Source organism: Clarias gariepinus, chromosome 7, assembly GCF_024256425.1.
Source record: "Clarias gariepinus isolate MV-2021 ecotype Netherlands chromosome 7, CGAR_prim_01v2, whole genome shotgun sequence".
Lineage (NCBI taxonomy): Eukaryota > Metazoa > Chordata > Actinopteri > Siluriformes > Clariidae > Clarias > Clarias gariepinus.
In genome coordinates, this window is record NC_071106.1 from 10,220,304 (window position 1) to 10,245,793 (window position 25,490).

Sequence of the window (25,490 nt, forward strand, 5' to 3'; positions counted from 1 at the left end):
AAATTTGAGAGGCAGGTAAAAAGAAAGGACTTTGAAGGCATGTGGGTGGATATGAGAACAGAAAAGGATACTAAATGAATTTACCCTGGAGTATAGAAACTCAAAAAAGGCCTTTCAAAAAGGAAAAGTAGGTCTATAATCAGGAACGATTTATCATTTTATGTAACTAAAACAGAACATAGGTCATCTTGTCTTGTCTAATAAACCGATCTTCTATTATAACCTGCAAAATACCAGATGATTCAAGAGTGATTATTTCTCTTATAATACGCTACAGAACAGCTTATAGCTCCTATAGGTATCATATAACTGGTAATTCCTCCTATAATAGCTATAAAGCTAGTTATAGGCTTGAGATTAGCATTAGATGGGGCGATGTACGCCAATCAGCCATAACATTAAACTCGCTGACAAGTGAAGTGAATAACGTTGATTATCTTGTTATAGCAGAACCTGTTAAGGGGTGGGATTTATTATGAGGCAAGTCAAGAGCCAGTTGTTAAAGTTTTAGTGCTTAGAAGCACTAAAAATGGCCAAGCGTAAGGATCTGAGTGATTTTTACAAGAGACAGATTATAATAGCTAGAAGACTAGGTCAGAGCATTTCCAAAACCACAGGTCTTGTGTGGTGTTCCTAGTATGCAGTGGTTAGTATCTGCAAAAAGTAATCCGAGGATGTACAACATGGTGAACCGGTGTCAAGGTCATGAGCGCCCAATGCTTACTGATGCGCACTGGGAGTGAAGGCTAGCCTGTCTTGTCTGATCCTTCAGAAGTGTTACTTTACCACAAAAGAGTTCATGTTGAATATATTACAAGGGGGTCAGAACAGACAAACGATCACAGCTCGCTGTTTGTGGGTCTGTGTTTTCACAGACTAGTCAAGAGTTCTGCCTGTGACCCGTGTCCTCTGGGAAACATGTCTACAATGGGTACATGAGCATCAAAACTGGACTATGGAGCAATGAAAGGAGGTAAACCGGTCTGTTAAAACATAGTCAGTGATCTCTTTTAGCAGGATAACGCACCATGCGACACTTGCAAATATTCTTCAGGAATGGTTTGAGAAACATAACAGAGTTGTATTCTCAGTTGTTGACTTAGGATTTTAAGTACTTGGGGTCAACGGTCCAGAGCAACGGAGAGTGTGGAAAGGAGGTGAAGAGGCGGGTACAGGCAGGTTGGAATGGGTGGAGAAAAGTGTCAGCGAGAATGAAAGGAAAGGTGTACAGGACAGTGGTGAGACCAGCAATGCTCTACGGCTTAAGACCGTGGCGCTGAAGAAAAGACAGGAGGCAGAGTTGGAGGTAGCAGAGCTGAAGATGTTGAGGTTCTCTTTGGGAGTGACAAGGATGGATAGGATTAAGAATGAGTTTATCAGAGGGACAATCCACGTTAGATGTTTTGGAGATAAAGTCAGAGAGGCCAGATTGAGGTGGTTTGGGCATGTTCAGAGGAGAGATGGTGAATATATCGGTAGAAGGATGCTGAGGTTGGAACTGCCAGGCAGGAGGTCTAGAGGAAGACCAAAGAGGAGATTTATGGATGCAGTGAGAGAGGACATGAAGTTAGTTGGTGTGAGAGAAGAGGATGCAGAGGATAGGGTTAGATGGAGGCAGATGATTCGCTGTGGCGACCCCTGAAAGGGAACAGCCAAAAGACAAGAAGAAGATTCTCAGTTGTTGACTTGTCCTTTGCCCTCTCCCAAACATCTATGTGATGAACAAGTCTGATCCTCAGAGGTGCCACATTTCAACTTACCAGACTTCTGTCAAGATCTTGATGTCAGATACCACAGCACACCTTCAGGGGTCTTGTGGAGCCCATGTTCCAGCAGGTCAGGGCTGTTTGGTTGCCACAAAAGGGAGGCCACACAATATTAGTCAGGTGGTTTTAATGTTATGGCTGATTTTTGTATGTTTGCCATGTTTGATAGTTACTGAGCTTTGTTCTACAAAGCCCATCTGTCATGCTGCTCACACTAAAGCCTCTAATCTCGAAAAACACCTCTTTGCCTCTTTGCTAATTTAAAAATATTCTGCTGTGTTCACAGAGGAACTACAAGCACAAGCCTTATTGCAGCTTATTTTCTGATCTCCTGCACTTCAATTAGCACTCATACCCAATCCCTTTAGCTATTCAGATGGTAAGGGAGGTGAAAGTGAAGCATGAGGGATCACTGAGCATTCATGTAAAGTGAAGTCTTTTGAAAGCACGAGTGTCGTTAATGCAATCCCTAACAACACACACACACAGTCAATGCAGATCCCATTCACATCATTTATCCTGATTACACTGACATTAGAGCATCAATAGTGCCTGATCAGGATCAGGATCTCCAGGAAATCATTTTAGTTAGCTACTACAAAGTATTTCTAAAATTTTATATATACTTTATATAGGCTATTTTTATATGATTATTCAACCAGTATTTTTAAGAATGCTTAAGATTTCCACTGCTAAGAATAATTATATACCTATGTTATATCAAATGATATCCCCTTTCTGTAACACCCCTCGAATGTTCTAACTGGGCTTGGAATCATCACTGCATGCAGTGGCTGGGTTGTAAGGGGCATTGGGATAAGGGCCTAATAGTTTTGACCCGGCTATACAGGGCTTAAACCTCTGACTCTCTAATCAGCAACCTTGACCCAGCACTGCCCCTTATGTTTTCTGTAAATATAGCTTGCCATTTGGCTTTTGCAACTGATGAACCCAATTTTAACTATAATAAAGAAAAGTTGAACAAGATTTAATAAACCAACTATATGAATATAGGGTCATTATGTAAAAGTAATTTTAGAGCTCCATAAAGCATATTATTTCTGAATTTCTAAAGATCACACTGTGTCGAAGAGACATTATCTTTGGGTCAACATACACTATTAGACCAGAAGTGTAAAGACACCTAACCATCACATTCATATGTGGTTCTTTCCACAAAGTTTAAACCACACTATTATACAAAATGTCTTTAAGGCATAACCGTACGACCACCTGCCTAATATTGCGTAGTTCTCACCCTTTTGCCGCCATAACAGTGATGCATTGCGTGTTCTGACACCTTTCTACCACAACCAGCTTCAACCTTTTCATCAATCTGATCTACACTAGCGCTTCTATTGGATCAACTTCATGGGCCAGCCTTCGCTCCACAGAAACGCTTCAGCCCAGAATCATCCCACAATAGCTGCAGTTTTGGAGTTGCTCTAATCTAGTCCTCCAGCCATCACAATTTGGCCCTTTTCAAAGTCATTCAAATCATTATGCGTGCCCATTTCTTATGCTTCCAACGTAACAACTTCAGGAAAAAAGATTTACTTGCTGCCTAATATATTCTAGCCTCCATTGTAACAAGGTGTTGAAAATGTATCTACTGTGAGAAGGACCATATTGTAATGGCTAGACAACTGTGTCAGAGCAACTCCAAAACTGTTGCTCCCAGTGTGAGATGTTTCCAGACTGTAGTGGTCAGGACATATCCCGAAAGTGATCCAAGGAAGGAGTCATGGGTGGCCAAGGCTCATGGAAGCATGTGGGGAGTAAAGGCTGACTAGTGTAGTCAGATCTAATAGAAGAGATACTGTAGCTTGTTCCAAAAGAAAGGTGTCAGAACACCCAGGTCATTTCTGTTTTGCTGGCGAAGGGGAACCTACTCAATATTAGGCGTGTGGTCATATTGTTATGGCTGATATAAGTATATGCTATTGGATTCCTTTCATGTAAGTGAATTGGCACAAACTTGTCAATTCCAGCATGGCAGTGCCTCTGTACACAAAGTGAGCTCAATAAAGACATGGCTTTCCCAAAGATAGATTGGAAGAACTTGAGTGGCCTTCACAAAGCCCTGACCTCAACCCCACTTAACACCTTTCGAATGAATTGAAACACTGACTGCACATCACAGCCTGACCTCACTAATGCTCTTGTGGCTGAATGAACAAAATCCTCCACAGTCATGCTCCAAAAACAGTAGAGGTTATTATAACAGCAGAGGAGGGAATGAGTTGTCTCTTCGAGGGATGTTCAACGTGCACATATGGCTGTAACAGTCAGGTGTTTAAATACTTTTGGATAGTTTGCGTATTTGGCTTAACATTTGGATTAAACTCGTTAGATCAAAGTGACTGGTCAAACAGACTAGCTATAAGAAGTCATAATTACCTATATTAATTTTGATGATACGTTGTTATTTCAACCACCGTGTTTAAATTAATATTAATGTTAATTCAGTAATTACTAACTGATGATGATGATGATGATGATGATAATTATTATAATTTTTATTTACCTTTGCTTGTCTACCCCACACAACATTTACTGTATAAATGATGTTACCCGGTTATTAATTAATGAATAGATTAACCAGCGAATATAGTACGGTATATTAAATAGCGATAATAAGTATTTCCAGACAGAGCTATGGGTTCAAAGACATGCCCACCAGTCTGCAGTATCCAGACAGACACAGCTCTATTATCCTCCATATTGGCCTCCATTACTCAGAGTAAGCATTTAAAATCTTAATTGAGTGCAGTGCTTTTTAATGTTATGAAGAGAGATATTAGGAGTTTGGACGGCTTCCATCAGTCACCACGCAGAAGGTCTTCCTATACCAGCACTGCTGCCAGGCGCAGGAAGCCATCTGATTAGCGACACCACCGCTAACGACTGCATGCAGCTGCATGATGGGTAAACTGTCACTTCTTCGTCCCGGCCAGATCGATGCCATTTATCTCCCATCCAGAAAAAAAAGCCTATAATAGGATGAGAGGGAGGCCCTAAAGGGCGGCCTTGCATTGCTCATTTATATGGAAATGCCAAGGATGTGGTGATTAGAGGCTAGAAGGAGGCTCTACCTGAATTTATTTTTTCTTTTTTTGGGGGGGGGGGGCAGAACTCGAATGCTGAATGGCAGAAAATATCATGCTATCGGAATAATTTGCTGTTGGCGATGTGTACGTCTTAGGGAGCTGTGACTGGTTAGCCTGGCCTGGATACAGCATATGCTCATACACACCTACACTGTGTGGCAGCCTGTGCAACCTCTTCACAAATTCCTAAAAAAAAAAATATATATATATATATATATATGCATTCTATACATTTTTCTGTACTGAATGTGATGGAAAAGTTAATCACCCAGTTGTGATGATGTGACAGCACAGGAGCATTATGGATGTTCAAGACATAAAAGAGTCACTATGTACGATAAATCAGCTGGATTGATTGGGCTATGGCACGCACATATCCAGAAATTGATAAAAACTTGACATTCGCTGTAAGAAAAAAACTGCACTTAGCAAGGTTTTAGACATATTTAGGCAGAATGATGGCTTTCACCGCAACACAATCTTTGCAGACTGATACCCAGTAAAGGTTAAAAATAATTACCAAGTTTCTTAGGTCAAATTCATATTTATAATTTTTGATGTTCCTGTTGCTTCAAGATGTATTCTCCCAGATTGCTACACATATCCAAACACTCTATTGTAATATAGTGCCTGGACAGTTCCAGGTGGTGGAACGATTATAAGTGGAGGCACAACCGAATGGATCTGAATTATGGTAGAAGACCAGCGCTCAGCCTTATCTGGCCATCTGCTTGTTTTGTTGACACATTTAGCAGCTGTGAGCTGGATTTCCTGGGATTTCTCTGCAATCAAACGAAGCTGAGGGCTAAATTGAAGGTTAACAGATGGCGCGTGTGATCACAAACGTGGCACAAGAGGCCAAGCTTTACTAAAACCACAATACATTTTGTAAAGGAAATAAATGAAAGCATCAGTGTTCAATTGAAATCAAAAATTACTTATTATTATTAATATTATCTTATTATTTTCTTTTAAATATTTTATAAATTTTTGATATTCATGATGGGGATTAAAGGTGCATTTACTCTATGAGAGCTCCTAGGAAGAGCTAAATCTGTACTGACCTTAGAGTACATGACTCCATTTAGTACCTCCCCATTTCGAATCCAGATGATTGAGGCGGCAGGCTTGGCATTGTCAGCATGACACGTCAGGTTGAGTGGGTCTCCAGCTCTCAAGCTCACCACAGGGCCTCCATCAATAACTGGGTTATCTGGTGGAACTGCATCATGGGAAAAAAAAGAAAGCACATCACGCATGTCAGTGAGTGGCAGAGCTCTGGGGGATATCCATCTGCTCAACTACTCGAGTCAATAGTGCTCCATACGGATCTCTGCAACATGTTACTCATCTTAATAAAAAAAATAAAAAAAATAAAAAACCTAGCATGTCATGTTACCAAAAAAAAAAGTTCCCCACTTTGAAGATGTTCCCTTCATGTCAAACTTAGTGATTGTTGCACACAATGGAGAACTCAAGGATTTGGACTGAACAGCTGCATAGCCATTAGTCAGACTGGAGATTGGACTTTGGAGCAAGAGAAAAAAGTCTTGTGTTCTGTTAAGTCCAGATTGACCCTATTTCAGAGTGATGGGTGCATCATGGTAAGAAGGATATAGATCATGCATAGTGCCCCATGATCTGGAGGTGCTTCAGTTGTTTAGATCTAGGCTCAGCAACGTTATTTGGCAATAAAATAAAGTCTGCTGACGACCTGAATGTACTCAATGACCAGGTTATCACATCTATGGAGTTTTTCCTCCCTAATGGCACAGATATACAGTATTCCAGGAGTATGAAAGAGTAATTCTGGGAGCATAAGGAATCTTTTTCACGTAATCCGAAAGCTGAAGGCAATCGAATGAAATATTGGAGTGTGCGACTTTACTTTGACTTTCACCGAGCAGTGTACTGTACAGTATGTAACGCATAAAAATGAATCCTTGTCATTGCTTAATAACTATAATTTAACATTAAATCAATGTCCTCTATGGCATGTGCCTTACCAACACTGCACTCTAAGAAGAGAAAAATGCCAAGGGTTCTTTTGGTTCTTTTTCTCCATAAAGGGTTTATAATGGAATCCTTTGTGGAGAGGTTGCAAAGCCTTAACCATATTATACCCATCCTGTTATAAGGTTATGTATAGATTTGGTAAATGTTTCCACTGAGTCTTTTCAATCTAAGAGCCTCCTTGGCAGTGAGTAAGACTAATCTATTTTGTCTCATTAGTAAAAAGCGATATAATCCTATTGTGGAATTTATTCACTATGCGATTTTAATAGTAGCTTCATTATTATACTGTATGTGACATACTGTATCATTTTGAGTCAGTAATCTCAATGGTCCACTTGTGCAGAAACCTGATTTTTTGGTCAAAAACTTGATTCTCGGCTGCTTTGGGGTGGTATTGCTTTCCGAGCAAATAAATTCTCAGCTTTCCTACTGTGTCAATAATATTGTTGGATTGAAACAATAAATATAGATTGGAAGCTCTCAAAGATAGGATGATGAGTTTATCTGTGAAAACTGATGAGTTGTGCATTATCTCTCTCTCTCTCTCTTTCTTTCTCCTTCTCAATTTCTCCCTCCCACATGTCTCTCTCTGTCTCTTAAGTGAACAAATTCACGTTCCAAAGAATAAGGCTGAAAACTATAATTTTTTACCCCCACCACTGACAAATTAATAATAGGTTTTTCCCTTCTAGAAGGTTATCACTAATGTACGATTTGCAATACATATTATTCAGAATAAATGGATTCTGTTGTGATCTGATACAAATTCAGATCTGAATAAAAAAATGCAATAATTGTTTATTTCAGCTTTTTAAAACCATACTTTTCTCCAGTGCGTGCGCACAGTATTCTAGGAAAATCCTTCTGGCTACTTAAGGCTATTAGGTGTCGTATTACTCTTTTGCTAAACTACTTCTTGTTGGAAGACAGAGATCAGGTTCAATAGTTAAATGCCTTGCAAAAGTATTCACACCCCTCGAACTTTTCCACATTTTGTCACATTACAACCACAAGTATAAATCTATTTTATAGGGATAACAAAATAAAAAAAAAAATCATGATTTTACAACTTTTTAAAAAAAAATAAAAATATGGAATGCGATCAGATCACATCTGTATTTAGTCCACCTGAGTGAACACTTTGTACGGCACAATCACCTTTTTTGTCACTAACAGCTTTGCACATTTTGAGAGTGAATTTTTTCTTCTTTGCAAAATAGCTCAAGCTCAGTCAGATTGGATGGAGAACGTCTGTGAACAGCAATTTTCAAGTCTTGCCACAGATTCTCAATCGGATTTAGGTCTGGACTTTGACTGGGCCATTCTAACACATGACTATGCTTTGATCTAAACTATTCCATTGTAGCTCTAACAGGTTTTCTTCTAAGATTGCCCTGTATTTGGCTCCATCTATATTCCCATCAACTCTGAACAACTTCCTTGTCCCTGCTGAAGAAAAGCTTCCCCACAAAAAAAAATTTGCATTTTGCATTTAGGTCGAAAAGGTCAATTTTGACCAGAGCTCATCTGACCAGAGCACCTTCTTTCACATGTTTATCCATTGTATCCTGCTTCTCCTGATTAGGGTCATAGAAGCCTATTTCAGTAAACAAAGGAGTACACCCTTAACTTATCACAAAGCACACATACACCCACGCACAGCCAATTATATACTATGGGCAATTTTGAAACACCAATCAAACTAGACCATGTGTCTTTGGGAATGTTGGAGGATATACCCAGAGGAAACCTTCTAACCAAAGAACAAGAAAACACATAAACTCTACGCAAACAGAGCGGAGGCAAGATTCAAACCCCAGACCACCACATTACCAGTTTATTTATCGTTTGGGAAATATATCCAACAAAATTTGTCAGAAAGCTTGACAGATGGATACAAACACACAAAAAAAAAACTATAGGATGATTTAGGCAACTAAACAGGCATTTCTACTACTGAGTTGTTTCCAGTGTTGATAGAGTTCATATTATAGTTTAGGCCACACCTACTGTACCTAGCATTGAAATCCAGTTATAGATATAATAAATTGACATGCTAAACAGACCCAGATGTTTCGTCACTTCATAAATACGCATATCTCATGTATTATTAAAAGTATTACCATACAGCTATGGATAACTCAAGGTGGCTTGAGAGTTGATGATGTAAGAGTTCACATAGATACTGTATATCCCTTCTCAGTAATAAAAAAAATAAACTTATGGCATGCGTTTATTACAAGTATTTAATTCATTGTAGTCAATGAGTAAACAGGTGATTTGAAAAACAGTTGCTAAGAAAACATCTTTAATCTGTCACTAATACAAGAAAGCAGCAGAAAGCTACCATGCTGAGGACGGAACGCATTTGAGTGAGACCGTGCTGACACCGAGTGCAACTTAATGAGAGCAGGTGTTATTTGTATATACGATTAGATGGATGGGAAATGGAAAAGAACGCAGCGACGCGTGATAGTAATAGTAGCGAAGGGCGGAATAAAGTGAAAAGAGTTTGACGGGCCGGAAAAGGAAACCAGCAGGAGAGTGGAGGCGTGTGAGCGCTGTTTAGACTTACAGACTTCAAAATTCATGAATGGTACTGATTACATACTCGCTGTTTCATTGAGACACTCCTTACGTGGCATGCACGTGTACAGATTGACAAGCACACACACACACATGCTGATGTTGTTTGCATTAAGGAGCCTATATGCAGCAGGAGGGAAAATGCAGGTTAAAACAGACAGCTAAAAAGAGAGACGGAGGGTTCTTAATGCGACATAATCTATGCAGTTGGTTCACTGATTTGAAGAGTGCGCCCAGCCAAAACAATCTGCTCAGATGTGATCACAACACACCATGCTGCATCTTTAAAGAAGCTTAATCTAATTCAGAGTACAACAGCCTGCGTTTATTATAAAGTCCTGCTCATGAGGTTTAAAGCTCTTAAAAGATCTTGCTGATCTTCTGAAGCAGTAAAGCTTTATCTGAGAACTTTGCTCATGTCCTGAAACTCTACTATTTGTCGGGGAATTATTGCCCATGAACCCTACCTAACCAGTGCATGGCTAGCTCATGAATTGTTTTTATTAACTTACTCTCACTTATCATCTATACTGGTTCTTTCTGTGTACAGGGTCGCAGGGGGCCTGAAGCCTTTTCCAGGAGACTTAGGGCACAGATGAATGGAGACGCACACTTATTCAAAACCATGCAGGAATCGAACCCAGACCCTGGAGGCGACAGAACTAACCTCTACGACCACCATGCCGACGAATTGTTTTTACATGTACAATAGATTTAACCTGCCCAGTTTGGAAGGTTTATTTTGGTTTCCATGGTCCCACGTAGATTTGCAGCTCTTTCATCTGTTATATACAGTACATCGGTGATTAATGAGTTTCATGGTAAGTACTTTGGCTTTGCCTTCAAATCTTCTATCTTGAGATTTTCAGCTCAAAATGAAACCTGCCCCATAAAGAAAGAATGATATCAGCTAAACCATTTCTAACAGGAATACTCAGCACAGAAGAGTGATAACTCCGGTGACATATGGAATTGCACAGCTGCGCTCATTTTCACTTTGGGAACTGTGAAACAAAATAGGAGCCCTGCATAAAGCACTTACTGACCTGGAAATTATTGGAATATCTATATATCTCAGTTCGGATGAACAAGTTGGGCAATATTGCACGTCTGGATCCATGGGTAATTTTTTTTTTTTTTTAACAACTGACTTTATAGCACCTAATTTACACCAATCAGCCATGAACTTACTCATTACCACAAAGTGTTTTAATGTCATGTTTGTCGCATTGTCACTTTGTCGCTCTTGTTTGCACATTTGCATGTGCACTTTACAGTATGTTGTCTCTTTGTATAAAATCGTATATAGTTCCCTGTTAACTTAAAATGTCAATTTGTCTTGTCCCAGATATCCAACTAATTAGGTCTCTAAGTTAGCTAGTTAGTTTTCTGTTCATTTATGTTGTTAATTTATGTTGTCATGTCAATCTGTCTTGTCTCAGGTAGCCAGCTAGTTAGGGTTCTTAGTTAGCTAGTTAGTTTTCTGTTAATTTATGTTATACATTTATGTTGTATGTAGCACCCTGGTCCTGGAGGAACATTGTTTCGTTGCACTGAGTACTAACTGTATATAGTTGAAGTGACAATAAAGCCCACTCGATTTGACTAGACTTGACTTAACACCACATGACATTAGTACATTAACCATCCTTATCAATTATAGGTGAGTAAACTGGTGACAGGATCATGTGCACCCAAGACTCACCCATCCCTACATGGAGAAACCACCGTCTGGTCTGAACCCACAGAAAAGCTGATGCAGCACAAGCTGTCTAAATCAGTCAAAGATGGCACTGATGGAAAGACCCCGGAACACCCGCTGTATCGCATCCTGCCAAGCATGGGGAGCAGCGGGAAAAGAGCTCAAGGTCACCGACCCAGCCTCCAAATTCCCCACATCTCAGTCTGATTGGAACTCGTGCCATACACCCTGTGAAGCCACACCCTGAGGGGCCAGAGCTGCCTTGTTGGCACACTAGGAACCCATACCCTAGGCACATACAATATTAATGTTTTGAATTTTATGGCTGATTGATGTATGCATATGCTGAATACAAGAACACTTAACATCCCTTAATATTTCAGAACGGATGCTGAAACATGCAGAGATTATTATTATTTTTTTTTTTCCTGAGAAATGAGTCCCATCCAAATAGGGCTTAAAAGAGAAGTCTAATCACAGGCGCAGTACTTAATGGCCATTAAATATTCTCCGTCTGCTATTAAATCATGTGGGATTCATTGTCTAGACTGATCCAACTATGGGCTGTTGAAAGCAATTTAAATTTCTGGAAAGAGCTGTGCATTATGATTAGCAGTATATTATGATCTTCCATAAAAAAAATGTGACCAGATGAAGAGAGATTACATCTTATTATATGCTATGTTCATGGTTATTACAGTATTTGAATTCTTTTTGACGAAGCATCTTTGACACGTGTACACTTTCTTTAACCAAAGGTTGGAAACCAAAAGAAGTGAATAGAGACTGGAAAATGACATGTCTGCTCTAGTTACGCTGAGAAATCCCACTTAATTGAGTTGTCTGAGCTCATCCAAGAACTTCTGACACTGATAACTCTGTTAGATGTGTCCAGTTTGAAATAGATCTTAAGCCTTATGCAAAAAAAAAAAAAAATTCTAATGTCATTTGTGGATTATAGAAGATGTTTCTGTATTTCAGGAACACTGGGTATGAGGTAGGAGTACACCCTTGAGGTGATGCCATCACAGGGATACTTGAAACTATGTTTTCTTGAGACTGAATAAAAAATACTGCATTTTGTTATTAGTAGTTAGCTGATACATACTGTATATCATCAAAATATGAAATTTTTTATAGAGAGCTTGTTTGACTGATCTTGTTGGCTTTGATGTTGGCATGGTAGTGCAATGGGACTGCCATTAGAGCCAGTAGAGGTGCTGTCAAAGCTCAAGGTTCCTCAGTTGGATCCTAAACTTGGGCTTGTCACCTGGTATCTTTCCATGGTCCTGTACTGTACATGCATGCTATCCGGGGTGTATCAGTTTTGCAATCCTGATCAGCATTAAAATATTTCTAAAGAATTCTCATCAATGGGATGACTATTTTCGGCTTAACTACTGAACCGTTTTTGTCTTACACACAAGAAATGCATTTGAAAGGAGCCATACATATTTATTAGAACTGGCCTAGTTCACATATTCAGAAGTGAAAAAAATTCAGGGTTTGAGTCTTGGCAGGGACAATGACCTTGAAACTTTTTTTCTTTATGCCAGCACAGACTATCCTGTCCATTCCTGGATGAATGGTGGCGATCATTAAAAGAGTGAGGTATTATTTCAGGACTTTTGCACAAAAGCCTTGTCAGCCTTCTCTCTTCCTTCGCCTTACTCTTCCAGGCACCATCCCTCTGACATGCACACAAAGGCCAGGACCTTAACCACATAAGCCATCATCATTATGGTCCTGTTTGCAAACTCGGCAGCCACTAATGGCTCCAAATTAGCACTTTACTGTGGCCTCTTGATAGATTTCTCATGAGCCGGTCAACAGAACCGATTGATCGGCCGTCTTTAATTACCAACCAGCTGCCTGCAATCCTTCCTCTTCCTCCGCTAAGCTTTCTGAAAGATTCTCAATCCTCCTTCGCTTTTCTCTTCCTCTCTCTCTGCCTTTTTGTAATTGGAAAACCTTTTTTTTTTCTGGTGGTATGGCTGCAGAGAATTTATTTTTTTCCTGGGAGGATAGAGAGTTTCATTTTGACAACGTAACTCAATCATAGATTCATACAGTAGATGGGAACGAAAAGTTCAAGTGATGCCTGTAACTTGTCTATTCTTGAATGTCCTGCCAATTCGAATACATAATTTACTGGAGTTGAATATTTAAGTGCCTATTAGATAAGTTGATTTGAAGTCTACGGTATGATAAATGCTGAGCAAGCTAGTTTTAACGTACTTCAAGCGACCATTACAGGAGCGAATGCTGGAGAAATGCAAGAAGGTATTCATGAGGGTTTCATTAACATATTCCCTCCTGGTAGATAAGAGATGGAACTGGAGTTCATTAAAAAAAAGTGCAAGAGTGTAATAAAACTGCAACAAAAAAAGGATGACAAATCAAGGTTGTGTGGTCCTTCAGTGCTGAGATGTGAATTCCAATAGCGCACTTTCAAGAAATGGCCAATAAAATGGGCACCCCATGTCACTGGGGTGGTAACATCATTTTTTTTCTACCTTTAATATGAATCAATTACTGGAAATGTGGGTATAGTAGTGGGCATTTAAAATGATTTAAGGTACATATATGGGCAATAATTGTCTTACAGAGCAAAGCTCGAAATATATGCTGTATGCATCTTTCTATGTAAAGATACTAAAACTTACGTAAAAAAAGAATAAATTCTTAGCCTGTGAATACCACCTTAGCGAAAAGGAAATCTTTTTTTTTTTTTTCTGAAAGTGAAAAGAGATAACGAAAGGAATGGTTTAGAAACCAAGTTGAGGCAATATGTGTGAGGCTTTCAATTTTGGTAGTTAATTAAATAAAATTAGATAATTAAATAAATCTATGAATTAAAAAGAAAGGCAGATGGATTTGTAATTAAACAAAGTAAGTAAAAAATGGCCCAATCAAACATACTTTCTTAAAGCCTGTCAAGCTTTAAGCATCCTTAATTACCTGTGGGACTAAGATCTTAATACACACACATATAAACACATGATAAAGTAAAAGAGAGAGAGAGAGAGAGAGAGAGAGATGCCCTCAGTGATCCCACAGTAATTTCACTGCAATTACACTTAAAAAGAAAATCTACTTTAGCCTTTCCAACACCTACTCCCTGGCCTGAAAAATCAGCAGAGAGTTTGAGTAACAGGGCACCGACATGGTCTTTCATCCAATAGCGTGGAGTGGTGCAGGGGCTAATTTGAAGGACAATGGAAGAGAACATTAGTGGAGATTGAATTGAGAAATGGAGAAGTGAAGCAGTGAAGCAAGCCTAGCGATGTCTGGACCAACAATGCAGCCGTCTTATTCACCAACAGATCCCATCACCTGCATGCTGAGCCATTATGATCTGTGATGCATAGGTTGGGAATTGAGTGGTGGTACCACAGAGAGGGTGGGGGTGCTCGAAGGACCTGTCAAAGGATCTTACTTATAGTGGATTTATAATTCTCTATAAGTGATGGATTCTGGTCAGGGAAGCAGTGTACTGTACCTCAAGGATATGCAAGATACACAAGATAGTATAAGAATACACATTGGATAAGATGCCAATCTACTGCACTTACTGTACTTATTTATGCAGCTATAATTATTATAGAGCTGTCAGTCCACCCACTGGCATGCTTTTTTTTTTTTTTTTGGTGTGTGATAGATAGACTAGAGTTTGAGTCACGGGTCCACGGAGGAAAAGATAAATTTAACCGCTTAAACCTACAGGACTTGTTGAAGAGAACAGACTTACGTTGCTTATTCCTCCATTCATCTCAGTAGGCACTTTATCCGGGTCAGAGTTATGGAGGATCTGAAGCTTATGCCAAGAATACTGGGTGTAAGTGTAATAATCCACTCGAGGTAGAACAGCACCGATTGCACGGCACCATGAACACCTAACACGAATATAGAGTAGCATAACCACTTGTATGTTTTAGGAGCAGGGAGGAAAATGACGAACATGCAGTATACTTATGCAGACAGACCCAAGCTAAGGTTTGAACCAGTGACCCCTGAAGCTACAGTAGAAAACAGCAACAATATCCCTGGTTATGGCATAATCCTTACTAGATCTATTGAAGAATATCCATTACATAGAGAATGTGAGGCTTAAAAAAGGAGACTGGAGACATATGTGGCTCGGTGGCCCAAATCCAATAGCTCCCTTCAAGCGCTGTCACAAACACACCTGTTTACAGCAGACTGCATTCAGTAATAGGCACTCATATCCATTCTCCATCTCTCTCTCTCTCTCTCCATCTCTCCATCTCTGTGGCTCTCTGAGATGGCTGGATATCTGAGATCTTAACCGGTTTACAAAGCTAGACTGCCTACTCTATTTACTGGATTGCACCAGTTTGAATAACAGAAAGATGTAAAAGGCTGGCATTAAAAATAAACAAAACTATTGTAGAAGGATAAGCAGGTTATTTATCTTATAAATTCAAGTGGAACATTATGAAAGGAGCATTGCCGGGTATGATGACAATATAAAAAAAAAAAGTACTTCAAGCACTTGCAGGGTGAACCATTACATGTGCCTGTTGTTTACTGGGTTAGGAGGAAAGGTCTGTGTTTATCCAGGAACCCTGAGCAAAACCCCTCCTTACCAGCAGAGGGCAACATCTTCTAAACTCTACTTTGGTTTTCCAGTCAAATACAGCTGGACTTCCTGCACACATCATACATTTTAACACTCACTTACTGTACTCATAGTCCATACCACTTTATCCTGTATACAGGGGCCTGGAGCCTATCCCTGGAGACTTTGGGCATGAGGTGGGGTACATCCTAGACAGGGTTCCAGCCCATCGCAGAGTGCACACACATACACACACTCATTCACACACTACGAGCAATTTGAGAACGTCAACCAGCATAACCTGGATGTCTTTGGACTGTGGGAAGTAACCGTAGTACCCAGAGGAAAGCATGGGGAGAACGTGCAAACTCTTAGACCGGCCAGGAATCGAACAAAATGCAAGGAGACAGTGCTAACCAAGAATTCACTGCACCACCATATTTTAATACATACAATAAAACTCAATGTTCTTGAAAACTCCTGCCAGCTACCTAGTTCATGTAAGTTCTGAGTTTTGATGGATCGTTGAGTTTTAATGTCTACCTCGTTGATTATTCTGACTCATAACTTGCTTAACATTAACTCTTGCTCATATGGTCTCATTTTGACCTGTTTGATTCCATTGACTTTATAAAACATATCTCTCACACATGGAGCCCAAACTGTCCCTTGAAACCTTGTTCGCTAAAGAATAAGACCTCAGTTTAGCTGGTGGACATCTGTTGGATTTGTCTGCCTGTCTGTGATATAGAAATGAAAAATATATCCTAATGAGCATGGCATTTAATACGCTGATGATGTTCTGCCAGGTTGTTATGTACTTTAAATGGCAGAACACCTGCACAACAGAAGCTTATGTCACTCAAAAAGAAAAAAAAGATATGCTTGAATGAAGGTAGCTCAGGTCACATCACAAGGGCACTGGGCGCAAAAAACAAAAAAAAAACTTTTTTGCAACATCTGGTTGGAGCTGATTAAAATATGAATGTGCACAGGTAGACAGCAGTCACCTTGTTAATTTACTTGTCCTCGATATTTGACAGTCATGAATGTGGGCAAGATTCAGATTTGCTTCTTTTAAGATGGAAAGGTAATTAACCACAATTCTGCATCATATGTCAGTGGAACGCACTCATAGGAAAGCACTGGCTACCCCTTTTACATACTGTACTGTACATGCACTCACAGTTTTAATTTTGATTGGCTACTGTCACTGTGATTGACAGAGAAAAGAGTATATCATCCATCCCACATATAAACCGTAGCTATTCACTGTTGACCCAAAAGTAGTTTAGGTGCAAACAGTTTGAGTAATTATAACTATAAAATAAAAAATAGTTTTTAAGCATCACTTAAACAGCATAAGAGGCAATCAGGAGATGGCTGGGCATGTTTTCCTAATTGAAAATCATCTACAGTAATATACAGTACAGACTATGGTAATCAACAGCTGACTGCAGTTAAGACAATGCCATTTTTAATTGTCAGAGAAAATGCCACCCTGGTAAAAAGTATGAATATATCGTAATAATTCATGGCGAGTTCCGAGGTAGGTCCTTATTTTCTACAATCTTATTCTAACTGGGCGACATGGTGGCTTAGTGGTTAACCCTGTCGCCTTGCACCTCCAGGTTCTGGGTTTGATATTCTGACCTCGGGTCTCTGTGCATGTTCTCCCTGTGCTTGGCGAGTTTCCTCTGTGTACTTTGGTTCCCACCCACAGTCCAAAGACTGATCAGGCAGACCGTGTGAGCCTTTGTATGTGTGTGTGCCTTGCAATGAATTGGCAACCTGTCCAGGGTATACCCTGCCTCGTGCCCTAAGTCTACTGGGATAGGATCCAGGCCCCCCGTGACCCTGTATATACACGATAAGCGTAGATGATACAGTAAGTGAGTGAGGAAGTGATGGGGAAATTCTTACTGTTTATACAGTAGTTTACTTTTTTAAACCTTTTTTTACATTTGGTAGTTGGTAATTTTTCTTGTTTTTAAATAGTTTTTTAACAAAATAAGTTTTAAAAAAGGTATTGCATTGTGTGGTCATACAAACAAGAAAAGCCAATTGAACGAATTTAAGTTTAATTTGTTTAAATTATTGTGACGATTTTATGTTTATATTGATGCAACATTTTTTATCTACTGTTGGTTACTTATATCATTATGAAAGCTCAGATGACATATACGAGTTTGAGCTGGGTTTTCACAAATAGGGTCACAATTAATGCAATCACTTTCCTTACATGGGTAAAGTACAAACAATTTGTCTGGGTTTAAATGGGTGGCTGTTGTACCCTCGGGTCTCTAACACACAATGTCCCAAAGATGGAGTGCGTGCTTTCATTTTTTGTTTTCTGTCCCACTCTGAAGCTTCCTGGAATTAAAATTTTAAATAAGATTTCCTCTCTTTTTACTTTAACTGAAATTTCAAGTATTTAACTTTCCGTGTGATTGTGACACATGCAACAGACAAGCATGCAGTTTTTAGAAATATAAAGACATTTTCCTACATGAAAGGTTTCTCCAGGATGCCATCAATGTAAGAAACATTTCATTTGAATTTCTGGAGGCCAGAAAGGTATCCAAAAACAATGTTAAACGGTTGCCATGGCACTACTAGCCTTCTTTATTAAAAGCCAATTAAAACATCAAAAAAAAAAAACACTGCAGTCAAAATAGTTCCAGGCTTCCTTGACTCACGGCCAACAAAACTTTTAATGAAGTATCATGTGTTTTAGGGCACAATCGAGCTTGATTACATTCCTTTGTTCCTCCTAATAAACTTCCAACCAGGCATCTGATTTTGGAATGATCCAGAGATGTGTCCTATGTCTCTGTGTTTGCAATTAAAAGTTAATAATCTTCATGCCTTGAGACTGTTTATCAAATGACGGAGGAGATCGCACTGAGGACTTGGAGTGCTCTTCAACTCGAGGAGGCTACATTTCCAACTGTTTATTCCACCCGCAAGGACCCTTGATCTTTTCATAGTCATACATCCTAATGAATAATTTACACAGCAGCAGCAAATGAAAAAAACTGCTGAGGTAGACGTAGCCCTTGTGTTCTGTTAGAAGTTCATTTCTGGAAAAGCAAACGTTTAATGAGCAATTTTCAAGCCTAAATTATCAGAGAATACCTGGGAACGCATTACGGCTTGTGGAAACTGAGGGCATGGCTTACAGTATGTGTAGGCTTTCATCTGGGACTACGTCAAAATCGCTGGAAGCTGTTAGTGGGGAAATAATGATTCGGTTCAAGTAAAAAAAAAAAAAAGTGGTTTCATTTGAAGAGGAAGTCTTTTAAAGAGCTGTACAAACGTCAATTAATTGAAATCAATTAAGACTTAATCGTGGTCCTCATGAGACGGAAGTGCAAGGATGTAACCCTGCATGAATAGGACTATGTGTCTGTGTATTTGTTTCTCAAATCTTATGAAGCTTATCTATCCTCAGTTCACCATCTGTCACACTCAGGTAAGGCCAGCAAGACCCTCGAGAGCCAGCTGAGAAAGCTGTCTTGTAAGAAGATGTATAATTAGCCTCAAGGGCACGACAGACACCCCAGATGAAGAACTTACTCTGGCACTTTGTCCCTAATACAGGAGAGAAGAAGCCACTAGAGGTCACACAAAGTCCCAGAATCGAGTTAAAATATGGTGTCAAGTTCACAGATCACCATACAAAGGCTTTTTTAACTTCACATTGCCGTCATGGCCGGAGACGTTGATAAAGTGCCGCACAGAAGGAGGACTGCAGCTTTTAATGCTGTGTATAGCTCAAAAAGAATTCCATGTCAACCTTCCATCTCAGGTCAAAAAAGTAATATAAAAATCCTCTATTCATCATAATTCTATATGTTTTTTGAGAGGAAAAATAAGACAAATGACTGAAAAAAATTTGTTCTTTTTCACTTTCTTGTCAAGCACAAAAAGCTGAATCATCCAAACATTAAGCCTCGAAAAAGTTCAAACGTACGTGGTGAAAAGTCAGCAAGTATCTTCTACTCTCGTGTCCCAGTTTCTGTAAGACAGGCTCACTGTATATCCCACAAGAATAGCGTTTTTATATGCCAAACTTAGCAACGTGTGATCAGGTATAAAAGCAGTGGCTGGAAGTGTGCCCTGCGCTGTCTGAACTGGCAGATCGCACTCTCTGGTAGGTCCGCAGCCAAGCGTGTGAGCGACAGCACTGTTATGGAGGGGAATTGGGAAGGCTGAGGTGTTTCTCCAGCTGTCAAGTAGGATGCGGCGGAGAGGAGCGTCCGAGTTCCTGCTCCTGTCATCAGTACGCCTCAGACTGGGGCCATAACAGACAGCCTGGTGATGGCTGTGATCCCACGCTTGCATATATTACTCCCCAGATTAGGAGTGATAGTCACATACAGCATTGCAGTTCTTCTGGTTTTTGTGGTCATATCAGAGAATAAAGGGCATGAGGGAAAATGGCTAAATGTGAAAGAAAACCAGAAAAATATTATACACATTTTAGACAATAGGGTTCCAGGGCATCCAGTGCTTGGACACCTAACACTTAACAATCACAACTACAACTACTACTACCAGTACCACTTACTCACTCATTATCTATACCACTGTACTCTGTGTACAGGGTGGCGGGAAGGTGGGGGGGGGGTGCGCTGGAGTCTATTACAGGAGACTCCAGGAGGGCATGAGGTGGGAGAGACCCTTGATGGAGTGCCAATCCATCTCAGGGCAAATACACTTATTGACACACTATAGGCAAATCTGCATGTCTTTGCACTGTGGGAGGAAACCGGAGTACCCCGAGGAAACCCACCAAACACAGGGAGAACATGCAAACTCCATGCACACAGACCTATTACTACTACTACTTTTAATAATAATAAAAATAATAATAATACTCTTCTTCCTATTCCTCCTACTCATTCTAGTACTAGCGCTACTGGTATGATTACTACTTTTAAAGAATCAGTTGGAAGTCTTGGTGCTGCTTTTGACCAGGCACTGATTTTAGATCAGTGCCTGCCTCATTCTTGTTTTTTTATCACCTGTAAAATAATGCTTAACTTAGATCTTAGACTCAGTTGAAGATGATTATCTATGCTGTTATTCAATCATGGTTAGATTACTGTAATTCGCTCTTCACTTGCCTAAAAAACGTACAGTATCATTAGATCGTTGTTCAAATGGTACAATGGTAAGCTTCTCACTCAGCTGACAAAGAGGAAGCATGCACCATGTATTTTATTCACTCTCACTCATCATCTTCTATACCGCTTTTATCCTGTATTCAGGGTCGCCGACCATGTATTAAAATTAAAGTTAATATTTTAATAATTAAATATAGGGCTTTAGCGTGGTCAGGCTTCTGTGTACATCAAAGAATTATTTCTGCCGTATGTTATAAGTAGATCTCTGAGATCCTCGGATAAGGGTTTACTGAGTATTCCTCGTTCCAGACTGAAAAAAAAACAGAGGGGACTGTGCTTTTGAAGTTGTTGCGCCCACGCTTTGGAACGCTTTGCCACTGGCCTTAAAATCTGTTGATTCTGCGGACTCTTAAAAAAAGAAAACATCTCAAGACTCTTGTCTTTATACGGAGTTGTAACCAGTGCTTTTCTAGCTCATGAAATGTTTTTACTAACTCGCTCACTAACTCATCGTCTATACCATGTTATCCTTCATACAGGGTCGTGGAGGCCTGTAGCCTATTCCAGGAAACTTAGAGCACAAGGCGAGGTACACCCTAGACAGTGTGCCAATCTATCACATCGAACAGACACAACAAGTAATTTGGTAACACCATCTAGAATAATCTGCATGTCTTTGTACTGTGGGAGGAAACAATCCAGGCACGGAGAGAACATGCAAACTCCATGCACACAGACCCAAGGCAGGAATCGAACCTGGACCCTGGCGGTGCAAGGCTATAGCACTACCCACTAAGCCACTGTGCCACCTGTGGTGTCGTTACAGTATCTCTTGTTGATTTGTTCAATTAAAGTAGCCAAAAACTCTTCTTATCTTTGGTGCATTTGTGATTGTGATTTAAAACCCAGTATAGTATAGATTTAGAACCCTTGGCATATTCTCCATAAACAAGATTTTCTATCTGATTTAACCTTTACATTAATTCTCAATAGCAAACTAAAGCACAGTACCTGGTTTTTGTTTTATGACCTTAATTATTTATGTTGAATGAAGCAAATCACAAGCATGTTTGACATTTTCCTCCTGGTGATAATCCAACAAAATCTTCAAGCCTACATTAAAAAATAAGAGTATCGATACGATACCCTAATCATAATTCAGGTTAAGGAGTTTGCATGTTCTCCTCATGCGTGGTGGCTTTCCGCGGTGTTTTCAGATTTTCAACATCTGTTTAGGCTTATAGGCTTTGCCAAATTGTTCGTAGTGTGTAAATGCTGGTGTGAATGTTGGCCGGAGGTCTAACAATGAAAAAAAAAACAATCTAGATCGTAGAAAATAGAAATTACAATGGTCACCATTGGCCTCCATCGTCCCTGGTTAAACTACAGAGGTTCCAAGATAGATGGACAGGTTAAAGGTTAAGAAAAAAAAAAATCTAAGCATGTATATCATTGCTTTTTTAAATGATTACCTTCAACATGCAGCGCCAAGGGAGAACAGTTGGTCTAAAGTCTATGAAGGGTGAGACTGGTCTGCTTTAGACTGTAATAAGGCATCTATAATTACATATTCATACTCATTTACAGAAGAGAGCAGAAGCGAGCCACCGTGGAATGTAATTTGTCTTCCCTCCTTCCTTCTCCCCCACGGCCACCTCCTCTGCCTCATAGATCATTAGTTTCACTTTTTATTAAAAGAGATCAATAAGGCGGATCGCATTGTGGTGGCCGAGCCTAAAGCCTTTCTCTCCCTTCCTATCTGTCTCATTCATCTCTTTCTTTCTCTTTCACATTCTTTTTTTTTTTAGCGTTTCTTGCTTACCGATCTACATGCCTCCCCAGGCCTGGCCTGGTGGGAAAGATAAGTGTGTGTGAGGTGTTAGAAAGGTGATAAACCCTCCAGGTAGCTGATTTGAGCATGAACATAGATAACTGCAGCAGCTGCCCAATAACGCAGAAACAGCAACATTGTATAATAAGCCAATAAAGTTTAATTAAGATTCGATGACCTCTCTGGTTTAATAATGGAGATGGTAGGATTTGCAGCAGAAAATTAAAACTGAGGACTTATGGCACCAGCAGGGCAACATCGGTCAAAGAAAAATCTATTTTTATTATTATAATTATTATTTTTGTATTGGATGTTATTATCTTTCTAGTGGCATCACCACTCGGGTGAATTTTAGACCTTCGAAAATAACTTTCTATCCTCACTAATGAATCCTCAAGTAAACATAAGATGTGCTGTAAAACATGTAACATGCAATATTGTACCATCACTATGTGCATGGACATTTTCAGGTAATATCTACAACAGACCTCTTTAGGAGATATACATAACTGTTATGACTGAGATAAGTGGCATGTGAGTTATCCTTTTAGTTTTAATTTAGAAACCAATCTGCATAGACAGTAACATTTTAATTCTATTTAGTAAAATGCAGGTGACACAGTGACGTAATGGTTAGCCCTGTCGCCTGGCACCTCCAAGGTCGAGGATTTGATTCAGTCTTTATGCATGGAGTTCACATTGCTCCCCATGCTTGGTGGGATTCCACCGGTACTTTGGTTTCCTCCCACAGTCCAAAGACAGACATCCCCAAGTTATCTGTAATGTCTGTGTGTGTGTGTGGTGTAGGGGGTGTACGCCGCCTCAAACCCAAGGTTTCCAGGGATAGGCTCCAACCTCCCCATTACCCCTACCCCACACCCCCTATTTGTTATAAAGAAATACAACTTTCCCTTTATGGTATCACTGATCAGAGCTTCAGATAAACACAAAATATTTAGGCGCCAAATTAAATTTTTGGGAGACATAATGTAACCCTTTTAAAAATATAACCTGTCGAACTCATGCATCCACACATGGGTGCAAGAAATGTATTTAGCTGTAACTTACGATACTTGCTAGCATGAACTGATAATGATTAGTCCAGCTAGATGAAGGAGCAAAAAAAAGTGTTAAATTTACTTGTCAGTTGTCGATGTTTCATGACTAATGTTAGCTAATTTTTGCAACATCTCTCAAGATTAAGAGAAGAAAATACTTATATACGTTGATAAATCTAAAACTGATCAGAAAATGTTACTAAATCAAATATTTAAAAAAAAAAATGTTGCTTTGCAGGTCAATTCCCTAACTTCTTGTTGCCGTTTGCATCCATTCACTGTGGACAGAGAACGTAGCGTACAAGAGTGATACACGTGATAGTACAGAAGGGCTGCATGCGTTCGTAAACGTATGGTGGTTGAACTGTTTCATGTACATGAGGTCTCTCATTATTGAATGCAGCCATGCTGTACTACTGTTGGGCAGTTGGACAAAGCGGAGGCAGAGGAGAGAGTCTATCACAGGATTAGAGATGCATGCCTTTTCGATTTTTCTTTTGCCGACGGTCTGTCGAAAACATTTACAGGCACATTTGCAGCGATTTCAGTTTCTACCTCGAGCCCTGATCACAGATGCAAATTTTGCATCATCGATTACGTGACCAAACTCTAAATATGACCCACGGTTTTAAATAGTACTTATTTCCATACTTGTTTTTGCATAAGTGTTTGCATAAGTTTGTGTAAGCTTGTGTTAGAACTCACCCAAAACTGTGAGTCGAGCAGGTCGAGACCTCATGGCGGCCTGGATAGCCTGGCACTCAAACACAGCATCGTCTGCTAGCTCAACCCTTTGGATCCTCAGGTGGTGTTCCCCGGAACTGTGATCACCAATTACAGTGTAGCGAGGATAACCTGGAGCGACAAAACAACACGTGTTGAAATTGGTGTGGTCTCTAATGCAGAGATAAGATTAAATGGGAATTAGTGTCATTAACAGAACCAAAACGTCGATTTGACCTCACTTTACACAATTGCTCTCACTCGAGTGAGACTTAGACACCAGAAATAAGTACACTCATGTCGTTACACATCAGATCAATCTCACACTTGCAACTGTTTAAAAACATTTCTTGATTTACGCCGTGTGACAATGCATAAAGGGTCCAGTTAAAAGGCTGTGGATATATTTTTTCAAACTGCAAGCACATGACTGTGTCATATTCATAACGATATGATAAATCTCTGACAATATGCTCAGCTGTAATGCAAATCACAAGTTCTAAAACATTATTCTTATTAAACGATTATCGAAGATGTCTAAGATATCAACAGTATGTATTGTTTTATGCCCCTGTAAAGTACTAATGTCAGAGTTTGCAGTGTCTCCCGAGTTGACTATGCCTGAGATGCTTCTTATAAAACTTATAAAACCTTCTCTGCATTTATTCTGTCTTGAAATTACAGTCCTAAGTAGAGTCATGCGCTCATCAGTCTTCCTGTAGAGGAAGACGTTTTGCAGTTTAATAATGTATTAAGCGAGAAGAGACTGCATTACAACAGCAAACAATCTTATATAAGAATCAGATACGCTTTTAAAAGACTTTGGCTCACTATCACTTCCCTCACAATTTGCATGGGGAGCGATGAAAGACATTTGCTCATCTATTGAAGGGGGAAAAAAGTCAGATGAGGACACTTTTCATTGTGGAGTGTTCAAGGCACGATTCACAGCCCTCTCGATATGAGTGACTTCCACAGCTCTCA

At 39.7% G+C, this 25,490-nt stretch overlaps 1 protein-coding gene across 3 annotated transcripts in view; it reads right to left on the reverse strand.

The window, feature by feature from the left end:
• Nucleotides 1-25,490, reverse strand: part of kirrel3b (kirre like nephrin family adhesion molecule 3b) — a 229,674-nt gene that overhangs the window by 48,814 nt on the left and 155,370 nt on the right. For all 3 annotated transcript variants that reach the window (XM_053501084.1, XM_053501083.1, XM_053501082.1), the window contains exons 3-4: nt 24,489-24,638; nt 5,941-6,098 (exon numbers count right to left, since the gene is read on the reverse strand). In XM_053501084.1, the coding sequence (XP_053357059.1) occupies nt 5,941-6,098; nt 24,489-24,638 (308 nt within the window). The remainder of the gene's footprint in view (nt 1-5,940; nt 6,099-24,488; nt 24,639-25,490) is intronic.